Source organism: Melozone crissalis, unplaced genomic scaffold (genome assembly GCF_028551555.1).
Source record: "Melozone crissalis strain CALT ecotype California unplaced genomic scaffold, PUWL_Pcris_2 ptg000018l_1, whole genome shotgun sequence".
NCBI classification, from domain to species: domain Eukaryota; kingdom Metazoa; phylum Chordata; class Aves; order Passeriformes; family Passerellidae; genus Melozone; species Melozone crissalis.
The window spans coordinates 34,728,801-34,741,101 of NW_026535796.1; the positions used below are offsets into that span (position 1 = coordinate 34,728,801).

The following is a 12,301-nucleotide window of genomic DNA, read 5'->3' on the forward strand; positions in this document are numbered from 1 at the left end:
AAAAGCAGGACACCAAAGGTACACTGGGATCCAAGTGACTGCAGTCTGGGTCCAAGTTACACAGCCCTCCCCGTCCTCCCAACACATGTCAAGAGTCAGGAGTTGATCCTAAGGGTTCTATCTACACCTACACATGGCTGGGTGCAGAAGGATGCAGCATAGACTTCAGTCTGGCACAGGAGATGGATACTGAAGGTTGGCTATTGACCCCTGGGCAGGCTGACTGCAATAGGGAGTGCACAAAGAACAGGGCAAGTGACAAGACCAGCTCTTCCATATGACGGCTCTGCTGACTCTCACATGCTTTCCATCTTCATCTCTCTTTTGGGACAACCAGAGTTATAGCCTTCTGGGGTAATCATGCCTTACAGGGTAATTTTTTCCACAGGATATTCACTGTGAGGGTCCTAAATATTTTTGCTAAAAATGACATATTAGGTACCATTCTGAGACCGCTAGAAAGGAAGGAAGCCTTCCCCAAGGCTTCTAGGCTTTTGCTGCAGCTCTAGAGCTGCTGTGAGTGGCTCTGTAGAACCCCTGGTTCCATTCCTGGCAATCCCATTCCCTGGTCCATTAGTCACAGCAAGCAATTTCTTGTAGAAACTGTTACACCACACAAACCCTTCTGTCAGCAAGTCAGCCCTTACAGATCATTAAGTAAAAGACATTTCTAAGCAGTTAGCAGATCCAATCTAAAAGGCAACACAACAACTAGCCCTGAAAGTACTGAACTATTACTGAGAAATTAAAAGAATGAAAAGAACTTGTTTTGGTGTAAAAGAGTATTGGCATATACAGTCCATGCTCCTTGGTAGCAATTAAACTAACCAAAAGCAGATAGCATTGCCCCTCTCTTTTCCAGCTCCTTGAAAATCTTACACAGGGACAAATAACCATGGGCATTATTGGTTCCTGCAGCACAAAAACACCTGCTAACCAAGGCAGTGGAACAAGGATCTCTTAAAGAGATGCCAATGCCTGAATACACCTATCAGCCCACTGGGAACACAGCTCAGGTTTGCAGAGATGCAGAAAATACCAATGCAAAAAGTGCTCCAACTCTCCCATCCCTGCATTTAGTGAGGGTGTGAGGGGAGAAAAGGACTTTTAGGGCATGACAAGGAAAAGGGTTTTCTTGCAAGCAGGTTGTGCAATCCAGAGTCTCGACCGCTGTATTCAGAACAACTTTTCTTTAGGGAAAGGGAACCAACACTAACTCTCTCTGAGGCTGGAGATCTCCAAGCCAAAGCTAGCCAGCAGGCAGAGATGATCAGATGAACAAAAAGGATTTGGTAAGCCATTTGCCATCAAGAGGACATCCTCAGAGAGAAGAGAAAGACGGCCAAGCAGCTTCAGGGCTCCATCCTTGTACAGCCTGCGACCTGACAAAGAAAATGGGAAGAAAAATCAACCAGAGACTGGCACCACAGATTAACTCTACACACTCACAGAGGGATGCTTGTCAATCCTCTCCTGTTCTTTCCCTGATAAATGAAGACTGCCTGCACAAACACCACATGCACCCTTGAGCCTAGATGTGAAAGCAGGGTGCTCCCTACAATACTGCTGTTCATGGTTTCATATACTTGCAGGCATAGGAAGCAAGAATACACTAAATTCACCAGGTAGTTGCTTACATGAGAAGTTCCTTTCTTGATCTGTGGCCTAGCAATAGCTTCAGATTCCCCCCTGAGGAGGAATTAATCTCTTCATTCCTAACTGGTTCCCCAAACTTGATTCTGACATGACCCAAATCAGCTCCAAGAGAGTTCCTGGATGCATTTACATGCAGTCGTTCATGAACAGAATTCCTGTTTCAGGCAGCAGAGAGAAGGTGCCACTGGAAAAGAACCGAAGTCATCTCCTTCCAAGAACAGCAAGCATGTGGTCTCAGAGTGACCAGAAGTCCAAGCCTTGAACTCAGGACCCAGCACTGCCTGTTATCAGGAGCACAGGTAAGATACTTATACAGAAGAAAAGAATCTATTCTGTTCTAGCTTCCTCAGAAGTCTAAATGAATGTAAGCAGCCTCATTTTTTTCACAGCAAAGATAAACAGTGTCTTCTCATGGTACATGAGCAAATGTTACTTCCACCTTGTGTATTATTTCAAAGACAGATCCTGTAGATCCACCAGCTAACGAAAAGCACTGCCCATCTGGCCTGTCTCACAGTCCTCTTCCAATGTCACAGGGATAAGCCCTGCACTGCCACACTCACCCGCCTTGTTCTCCACAGGCTCTGCTGAGTAGAAAATGTAATCAACAGTGGCTCCAAGCCCCATGGGCATTGTTGTGACCTCTGGGCGTCCCCTCTGTGGCAAGAAGTGGCTGTAGACAGAGGTCAGGTTGAGGCCATGCTGGATAACACCTGAACACCTGCACACAAACAGCCACCAAGAAAGGAAAGAGAATTATGCCTTTTTGGTACTGCAGTCACAGCTGAATGTTCCCTTGCTGATGCAACTGTCTGAACTACCCCTACTTTATGCGCACATAAAATCTTTCAGAACTATTCGCTCCGCTTACACCAAAGCAAGACAGACTCTGAATTTCCTTAGCCTTCAATACCCAGTCCTGTATATGCCTATACCCTTCATTCTCACCAACATACTGCTGACAGAACAGCATCCTGCTCCTGGGACAATCCTGAGTGGACCTAGCTCTTCCAGATAGCCCTCCTTACCCTCTTTCTCTCTCACATTTACTTCAGTCTTTTTTTCAGCCAGATTTTCAGGAAAACAAGGCTGAGTTTGAAGACTGTGGCCATTGAAGGTGCACCAAGTTACCTTGGGACGAATGGCTGAGGATCAGGGTCTTTCACCATGGCAGCAGGCTTGGGCCAGTGTGCAGGGCGGTCTGCAAAGGAGCAAAGAGATTCCAGCCAGACCTACACAGATCCCAGAACAGGCTGCTCATCCCAAGTCTGAGAAGCTTCTCCTGAAACCAAATGAATCTTTTTGCCCAAGAAGAGCAGATAGCTTCGAGTCATGAATATCATAAAGGAAAATATGCAAAGAAAACACAAGCTGTAAGACTAACAGGAGCATCTCTAGAGCAGATCAGTGCAAACAACTGAGAACTCATATTCTGTCCTGCTGAGGACATGTCCTTAAAGCATTCAATATTACCAAAGTCCTGGGTATTTCAACATTTGCTCTCAAAACAAAGTTTGCTTGTCTTAGCCTACAGCTTACTCAAACGGTGTCTAGAAAGGCAGAAAAGAAAAGGAGAAAGCAGAACCAGCCATGCCACAAGGCCCAGAGGTGCAGGAATGTCTACTGGGTACCAGCTTCCTGAGACATCTATATTGGGACCATCGTGTATCATTACAGTATTCAGGTTGTTCTCTGCCACCAAAGTCTTGAAGCAGAAAAAAGAAATATACATATCTGTTTCAGCTTAAAAGAAGTTTAGAGGAAAGAGCTTCAAGAAGCTGAATATCCATGCATCTCAAACAACACAGTCAGTGTGTATGAGGGAGGAAAGTGTACTTCTCTGAGCTCTCATGAAATCTAATCATGGTCACAGAAGGCACCCTTCTGCCTTTCCCTTTCCTTACCAGGCATTACCTCCACCTCATGTTTACCTTGAAATCATAGAATCATACAGTTACAGAATGGCCTGGGCTGGAAGAGGTCTTAAAGACCATCTACTTCCATCCCTCCATCCCATGGGCAAGGATGTCACCCACTATATCAGGCTGCCCAGGGCCCCATACAACCTGGCCTTGAACATTTTCCAGGGGTGTGGCATCCACAACTTCCCAGGGCAACCTGGCCCAATGCCTTACTACCCTCTATGTAAAGTATTTTAGGAAGTTTAAAACCATTCCCCTTGTCCCATCACTATATGCTTGTGTAAATAGTCACTCTCCTTCATTTTTTATAAGCCCACTTTTAGTACTGGAAGGCCACAATGAGGCCTCAGTGGAGCCTTCTCTTCTCCAGTCCAAACTCTCTCAGTCTGTCCTCAGAAGAGAGGCTCCACTGAGCGAGGAGAGTGACAAGTTGCAAAGTCTCCCATTAGTACCTGGTTTAGCATCTGTCACACCTTCCAGGAGGACCAGATGCGGCGGTCGCTCACAGGCAGCATCGCAAAAGCGGAACTGCAGCAGGAAGTCCCGGCTGTATTCACGTCTCCCTGCAGAGAAAAGCACCAATTAAAAGAAGAAAGTAACTGCAGCAAAGTCACACCTCCAGGGTGTGACCACCTGTATTTCAGACCTTTGGGCCTCTTAGAGCTCTTTAGTTTGAGAGAGGCTTTTGTTCCCAAGCACTCTGATACCATGAGACTAGAATGGTATCAGGTTATCACCTGATAACCTACATGTAGAACAGATGTGTAAAAGTAGAAGAACAGAGCACATCTATTCCTATCCCTCAGATGCAAGAGTCATTGTCAGCACAAAGTAAGAATATCCTCTCTGAGACACCAAAAGTTCAAGGGACTTTCAAGCAGATCAGTTAGTGCAACTCCAGGAAATGTCTGCTGAGAAAAACATTTCTGGAGATCAGGGTTGTAGAATTCTGGAGATCAGAACTTGTAGAATACAAGTTCTACATTCAAGATTTTAACAAAAGCTATTTTGTGTGGGCTCCATTTTTTTAGTCCTCTTAATGGATGCAGAGAAGAGGCACGATTGTAACTGGATCTTAGGAATTATTTCTTTACAGTGGTTTGCAAATACTATCCAAAACCACACCCCAAACACCCGGAGATTAAAGCAATGCCTGCTGAACATAGTTTACAACTGCACAAAAGTGTAAGTCTGGGAATATGAAAGAGACATAGAGCAAGTGTTACTGGTAGAGGAACATTCTGCTCCTCACTAGAGAAAGAAAATGGCAGAAATCCAATAGGTTCTGGAAAAAAATGTATTTAACTTATATACAAAGTAGAAGGAGAGAACCTTTGTCAAGTTCCTCATGCAGCACATGCCCAAGCTACTCAGAGAGACAGCAAGGCCCACAAACTGCCCATCCTCAGCAAACTCATATTGTCAGTGAATACTGGAGCTCACCAGGTTTCTTTGGCTGGCACAGGGTGACATACTGGCACTTGTCTGTTACACCCAGTGAGCTTGGCCACAGTGGGGCCAGCAGCTTCCGTGAATACAATTGCTGGGAAAAGTCTTCCTGACCAGACACCTGCAAGAAGGCCAGGAAAGGAGAGCAACCATCAGTGACAGAGAGCAGATGCACAAGCTATAGACAATGTACATATATACACTTGCCAGGAGCAAGACAGGAGAATGCCCTCTTAGAAAGGCATGAGCTAAGCTATTCAGAGTATGGTAAAGATATAGTAAACCTTCAGCTGTAGGGGACAGATATAATTAGCTAAAAGTCACCTGACAAGATACTTTACAGGTATCTTATTGAAGTGATGATTTAGCTTGAATGACAACCATATATTTGATCACAGACACACAGTAAGACAACCACAAGAGACCCACTTCGAACTTTTTTTAGAACAAACGTCCACAAAAAATTTCAGTAAGTCTTGGTGGAGTTGCATTTCCTTACACTTCCAGTCACACAGGCACAAAAATTCCATAGAAAAGGAAAAAAACCACTTGATATTAAGTGATCTATTATCACAAGTGTGCCCCAAGAGAAACCAGAAGAGCAGTGATGGAAACAACATGCACGCACTTGTCTGCTTCTTTCCCCTGCAGCGCTGGAGACACTGGGGAAGACTGCTGAATCATTTTATTCAGTATTAAGACTATTTCCTCACAAGAGGAGGAATGCAGCCATGCATTTCTCTAGCAGCAGACAATAAAGAGCTATCCAATCCCAATTCTGGCTGGCAACTACCTTCCAGGCTGGCATCCCATGGTAGGAAAGTTCACCATTCCGGATGAATTTGTAGAGTGGAGAATCGGGTACAGAGTTCAGGTCTCCACACAAGATGACAGGATAGTAGCTGCCTTCAGTAGTTCTTGCAATTTTGTCAATCTCTGCTAGCAGCAATGCCACCTGGGCCAGTTTGATATCTCCTCGACGCGGATTGAACAACACATGAGTGTTGGCCACACACAGAGGACTGACTGCATTCAGACCTAGACCTTCTGGGAGCACAGGCTGCAGCAGCAGCACCAAGCCCACATTATCCCGGTTGAGGATGTCCAGGCCAGGCCGGAAGTATTCTATGGGGCTGAGACTGATCAGCTGGAACCTGCTGCGCTTATAGCACACTGCACATCCATCTGTCTTCGTCCCGGTTCTCCGTTTATAGAAGCAAGCAAAGCCTGAAAAGAAACCAGCACCTATTAAAAGGTTTATCCAGTCACTACCTCAGGCTCAGCAAGTCTGTATAGAAAAGGTTCCTACACTGGGGTACAGCAATATATCCAATTCTTTTCCAATAACCACCTTTTATTATTAATTATTGGAGGTATTTCCTCGCTCCTTGTCCTTCTAGGGCCCTCTGTTTTGTTATTCTGATCTTTCAACTCAGAGGCATCAATTGCAAAAGAAAGGATAAAGGTCTAGGCAGATAGTTCAGAAGTAGGGCCAGCAGCCACCTGCAAACAGGAAGAGGTCTCTTGAAACTGAGCGCTTTGAAGATGTTAAGCAGGAAGCACTGCTGGCCAGTCCCATGAGCTGGATGTACAGACCCACAAAAGCAGGACATACCCATCTCCTTGAATGTTGGTTCCAGTTGCTCCCAGTAATGGTTCTCTTGCACCTCCTGGAGACACAGAACCTGGAAGGAAGGCAGAGACCTCACTTGCTCCACAAGTATTCGCTAGTTACCTTGTTTTGGGGAAGGAAGAAAGTGGAAAAGTGCATTCACACACCAACCCTCCAAACAGAAATGTCATCACTGCAGCTCTGTCCCGTACTTTCCAGATGAAAAGCACTAACTTTCTGGGTCACAGTAGCACATCATTCAGTTTTCCAGCAATGAGATAAAAGATCCTTCATCCCACAAAGAGGACTCAAAGAATAAGAAATTCATGGAGTCCTCTTCTATGCAGGCTTCTCCTCCTGTACTGCCTTAGAAGACAGGTCTTTCTTCCTCTACTTCTGGTGTTTATAAAAGTTAAGCCCTGCTATCAAAGTATGACTAGTTTCTACAACCAAAGCAAGACAGACACCAGAAACATGGTCTGTGAAAGTCCACACTCTCAGACCAATCAATGTCCAGTTACCAAGCAGGCAGTATCTTCCTAGGACTTGCCCCCATCTTTTTCTTTTCTTAATACTGTTAGATCAAACAAGGAATTCGAATTCTGGTGACACTGATGTAGAGAGGGCTTAGTCATACTTACATCAGGATCCCAATGCTGGATCTCCTGCAAAAGGTTTGGAAGGCGGTAGTTCCAGTTCAGGATGTCTGGATGACAGTGTACATAGAGATCAAGGCCCTGCTCCACCAGGTCCTGGGCAAGGATGTTGTAAGACATGACTCGAAATTCAAACAGGGGAGTGTTGGAGACCTGCTCTAAGACACAGGGCTGGACAGAAAGATCCTCCCAGTCTCTCCATAAGATCTCTATGTGCAAGAGACAAAAAAGCAAAGTTACAGCGGCACTAGGTACCTTGCTGATACTTTGGTTCCCCTGGGACCCAGAGAACAGCCATTCTCATTCCCCAAACTAGGGCACTCTAGCCTCTGAGCAAACCCACACCCACTCTGGTTTTCAGGCGCTCTTTCTGGATATCTATGGATAGCTGTCTGTAGGGATGGCATAACACATGACCAGAGTCAAGCATACTGAAACACCAGACCCACTTTTCAGTGCTTCCTAGAGTACAAAGCCAGCATTTGAAAACAGTAAGGAACATATATTGATATTCAGACCAGACAGTCTCACAGCACAGAAACCACTAGCTGTGACCAGCCCCTCCTCAGCAAAAACTCACTTTACAGTTTTCACTAGCAGATCCTGTCAACTCTGCAGGGGCAATCAATGTCTTGCTGACAGCAAGCCCAAACACAATAACCTGACCACATTCACTACAAATGCCAAACCCAAACTAAACATTAGATTCAGAGCCATCACTGACCATGGTAGGGCACCTCCGATGAGACAGGATAAAATGGCACCGCTTCCTGAATGGACTGGGCTGGGAGCACTGGTGGCACTGCCTCTGCATCACATGCTAAACTCCAGGCCAGCACAGCTGGGTCATCATTCAGCACCTCCACGTTGATACCAGCACAGCCAGCTGTCTGGTGATCTGTCTGTGGGACCACAGCTGCCCAAGGGGCACTGCCTGCTACAGTCACTGTTTCCTCTGGTGGTAATCTGGCCAGTTCAGCCACTGCATGATCTTGCAGTTCTGAAGAAGCCAAGGCATTTAGCTCCAAGTGCTGCTGATCAGCACACTGGGTGAGCTCCGGAGACGTATTCAGGTCACTGAGGCTGGTCATCAATAGCTCTGAACCTTCTAACCAGTCACTAGTGAGTGTAACTGATACTTTCCTCACTGTTGGAACACTCTCACTGGCTGGCAAATTCCCTGCTCCTTCCTCCAGCCACTGCTGGAGAAGGGCTTCTTGCTCTTCTGGAACTGATCTTCCTCTGGCTGCAGCAAAGACACCTTCTATCTGGGTGGACGGGCTCTTCGCCAGAAGCACATTCTTTCGATAGGTAAAGAAAGCATCTGTCATTTAAAAACAAAATCAAAATCAAACAGCCAGAAATGCTTTCTTACTCATTATTTTCTTATTCCAACGCATTTGCTGTAACTCTGTGCAATACAACCATTCAGTATAGTACCCCAAACAAATTATTTCTCTGAGGGAAAACAGTTACAGTCTAAATAACTTCCCCTGCCTCCTCCAGAATGCTAAGCCACAGTCCAAATCCAGTCATATTAGTCCAAGCCACTGAAACTGCACACAATAGCAATGGCTTTATCAAATCTAGAGAATGCAATTCTAACTCATGCAGCAGCACAGAGAGTCAGCCAAGCTGAAAGGCCTTGTGGAAATATCAGCTCTCAGCAACATATGTAAAGGCAGTCTCTAAAAGTTAGTTGATCATGCATGGGCTAAGAAGCTAAGGTCTTGGAGACCATCTTTTGGAGCAAGTTTCTTTCCAGGGACTGAGCAAGAAATAGCAGTCAGCTAAGAGAGTAAAAATACATCACAAGAATGCATTGTAGAAGAAAAACCATTCTGTTACTAAGAGATGAAAAATGAAGACACATAGGGACCAACATATGCCTCATTAGAGAGAGTATATGCACAGAAGAAATCTTGATAAGAATTACAGATCAACTAATGACTGACATGTGGCAAAAAAATAAAACCATTTTAAACTGTTTTTAATGTAACATTGAACACAGTAATATTTGTGCAGTAAAGTAGAAAAAGACAGAGATTCTTTTCACTTGCATCTATACAAGAGACGGCATTTACCCTTCGCTATGAATTCTGCACAGACACTTGTCCCTACTGTTAACTAGCAATTACTGTTGATTACAAATCACTTTTTTCTCTGTATCCCTGTCAGTCAGCCAGAGCAGTAACATAGAGGAGTCAGCAACATTCATGTATAGTTTCACTATATCTTTTGCGTCAAAGTTTTCTGTATGTGTCAGAAATGGGGCTTTAAGAACCATACTCCTCTCTGTCAGTTTGTAATTAAGTTCATTAATGTCAGAAACACCAACACACCAAGGTAATGTTCCCACACGCCCCTGACCAGGCACGATGAGTGCCTGCAAAAGCCTGTTAATACACAATAGGAGCTGAATTTGAGAGGAGTCAGCTCGCTGCTCACTATGACAAAAGACAGTGTGCCAGTCCAGTAGTTGCTACAGGCCCAGGGACAGGTTCAGGCTGGAAGGTGGCTTTACATGAGCTCAGTAATCAGGGACTGTAAAGCAGCAGCAGGATCTAGGGAAACTAAGTGAAATAGCGATGCACACAAAACGTAAGTCCATCCACGAAGTCACCCGCAGGTCCTTGGGGGATCACAGATCTCTGAGCTGCCCATCTCCAAGTATCTCTCCCAGCCTGGAGAACAGGTTGGCGGCAGGAGCTGGAGCCCCTGCGCAAAGCGCACTCTGCCTCTGCAGCACAACAGCCGGCAGCTGTTCCCTCCACGCACGCAGCTCCCCGCGCTGCCCGGGGCCAGCAGCCCCGGCCCGGCCCGGCCCGGCCCGGCAGCCCCACGCCCCATCTGCCTAGAGCCGGGGCCTGGGGAGCTCCGGGGCAGCTGCGCCGGCCCCGGCCGCCGGGCCGCACCCCCTCAGGCCGGGGCGGGGGACGGCGAGGGACATCCCCGCCCCTCCGGGCCACCCCCGGCAGCTCCCCCTGCTCCCGCCGCCGCCCGCTCGGGGCCGGGTTACCTCGGAGGGCCTGGAGGAGCCGCGCCGCCGGCAGCAGCACGTAGCAGAGCACGGTGCCGATCATGCCGCCCGGCCCGGCCTCCACCGCCCCCAGCCCGGCCCCGCCGCCGCGCCGGCCCCGCCTCAGCTACGGCCTCACGGCGCGGGCTCGCCGGCGCCCGGCCTGCCCGGGCACTCACCGCGTCGGGCCCCCGGGGCTCGCACCGGCTCGGGCCTGGCCGTCCCCGGGCGCCGCTCCAGGGCCGCCCGCTCCCGGGAGGCCGCGGCCCGTGGTGGGACGGCCCCGGCCGGCGTGGGGCACAGGCAGGAGCGCAGCCTGCGAGGGGCCCGGCAGCCGTGCTGTGCCTGAGGGGTCAGAAGCTGTGACCCTGGGCTGAGTGAAGGTTGCTTTATGGCTCCGCCACCCTGAAATTTGTGGTTTCAAACAAAAATTTTCACCCCCTGTTCTCCAGAAATACAAACAGGAAAATTTCCATGATTTCTTGTCCCCTGGGAAGCCACCTTTTGCTCCAGATGTTGCACAGGCTTTTCGAACAGCACCGATAATTGCTAAGGTTTTGCAACGCACAACCTCTAGGCGGCAGTGGCGATGGGGTGGGGGAGACAGCAGAGCAGGAGTGTGCCCTCACTTGGTGCTGCTGAGAGGTTATCAGAGGCTGGCAAAATCAGTCCTCACCTGGCTATGAGTACTCTGCCATTTGCAAGTTGAGATCCATCACGTGCTGAAACCAGGCAGTTGTATATGAAAAGCGAAGTCCTGGTTGAAGTCCAGAATTTCAACGTTTGTGCTTCACTCCACAATCACATGTTTTCAACATCTGAAGGCAAACAGGTTGAGCTGAGCACACTACAGCTTTTTAACACCAAATACACATTTCTGATTTATAATCTCAGTAGCCTTCTTCCAAACTCTGAGTACCTGCAATGAAGTCAAGATTCATATTATCCCTGAATTTTGCACTGATGAGTGCTACCAAACTGCCCCCTTCCTGGTGACCAGCTGCCATCTCATGGGTCATAATTAAATTAAACACTTACTGATGTGCAGAAAATCACACTGTGAAAAGCCAGTGTCCACAAAAGAAACAGAGGAATCTTGCAATTTTGAGTAAAGGGATGGAATCCACTTGGCCATACTTCCATGGGGTCTCTCTCAAATTTTTGGAGGACACAGCCTCCTTTTCTCCTAAACTCCTGGCTGCAGGTTGCCCTCCTCCTTTCCCCATTAGCTGAGGCACTAGGAAGGTAAAGACTTCCCAAACCACCTACTACATATTGCCTTAAAGTTTAGAAACTCAAATTATCTAGCTTCTTCAAAAAATGCAGCTTAATATTCATTAAGACATTATGGCCCATTTCGAAGACATTAACATCCATTTCTTATAAAATCCCCACAGCCATTCTTCCAGAACTTGATTGGTTCTTTCAGCTGGAGTTGTTTGTGAAGACATTAAGACCCATTTCTCCCATTAGTAATTAGCACAATGAGTGTCCACAGCTAGGATCTGAGATGATGTTACAATGTATATAAATAATAATCCTACCACTCTTTTTCAAATCTCCATTTACAGAACACCACAGACTATCGAAGCAGGGACTTGTCTCAAATCCCACAGATATCTCTGGCAAAGCACTAGACTGTGGTTTCCCATCTCCTGTTGCAGTAACTAATCCATCATTGGTTTCTAGTCAGAGAATGTAGATGTTCTCCAGAGGAAGGATCTGCAACATTAGGAGCTCATGACTGGGTCATTTAAAACCAGCCTGTTCCTTGAAAGGAAAGATCGCAGAAAAGATCTTCAGACCCAACCCACATCAGAATACTCAGACTGAAATCAGAGAAGAATGTTAGCTGGTGCTACAAACAAGCAAGCAGCTGTGGCCATATAGCCACAGTTGTTTGGCCTACACTAGAAAAATATTTTCAAATTTTGGCAATACAAACAAAGCTGACAACGGTTACCTACTTCAGGGTCAAGCCTTCCAC

At 46.9% G+C, this 12,301-nt stretch overlaps 1 protein-coding gene across 2 annotated transcripts; it reads right to left on the bottom strand.

Annotated features, from left to right (window-relative positions):
* Positions 1–17: 17 nt before the first annotated feature.
* Positions 18–10,570, bottom strand: ANGEL1 (angel homolog 1). 2 transcript variants are annotated; one of them, XM_054276347.1, is made up of 10 exons: positions 10,494–10,570; positions 8,020–8,619; positions 7,281–7,504; positions 6,643–6,712; positions 5,821–6,254; positions 5,022–5,148; positions 4,031–4,141; positions 2,788–2,857; positions 2,220–2,377; positions 18–1,382 (listed from the first exon to the last, which is right to left on the bottom strand). In XM_054276347.1, exons 2-10 carry the CDS (start codon positions 8,384–8,386, stop codon positions 1,213–1,215), a joined length of 1,731 nt encoding a protein of 576 aa, XP_054132322.1. In that variant the 5' UTR covers positions 8,387–8,619; positions 10,494–10,570; the 3' UTR covers positions 18–1,212. The 2 variants fall into 2 exon arrangements, with proteins under 2 accessions (XP_054132322.1, XP_054132321.1); XM_054276346.1 differs by lacking the exon at positions 10,494–10,570 and adding an exon at positions 10,315–10,398.
* Positions 10,571–12,301: the final 1,731 nt, after the last annotated feature.

Coding starts and splice junctions, on each gene's coding strand:
- ANGEL1 (XM_054276346.1), bottom strand. CDS start 10,378: ATGATCGGCACCGTGCTCTGCTACGTGCTGCTGCCGGCGGCGCGGCTC. Junction 6,713..7,280: donor TCCAGCATTGGGATCCTGAT/GTAAGTATGACT, acceptor CCTTCCTTCCAG/GTTCTGTGTCTCCAGGAGGT. Junction 2,858..4,030: donor TGTGACAGATGCTAAACCAG/GTACTAATGGGA, acceptor GCTCCTTTGCAG/ACCGCCCTGCACACTGGCCC.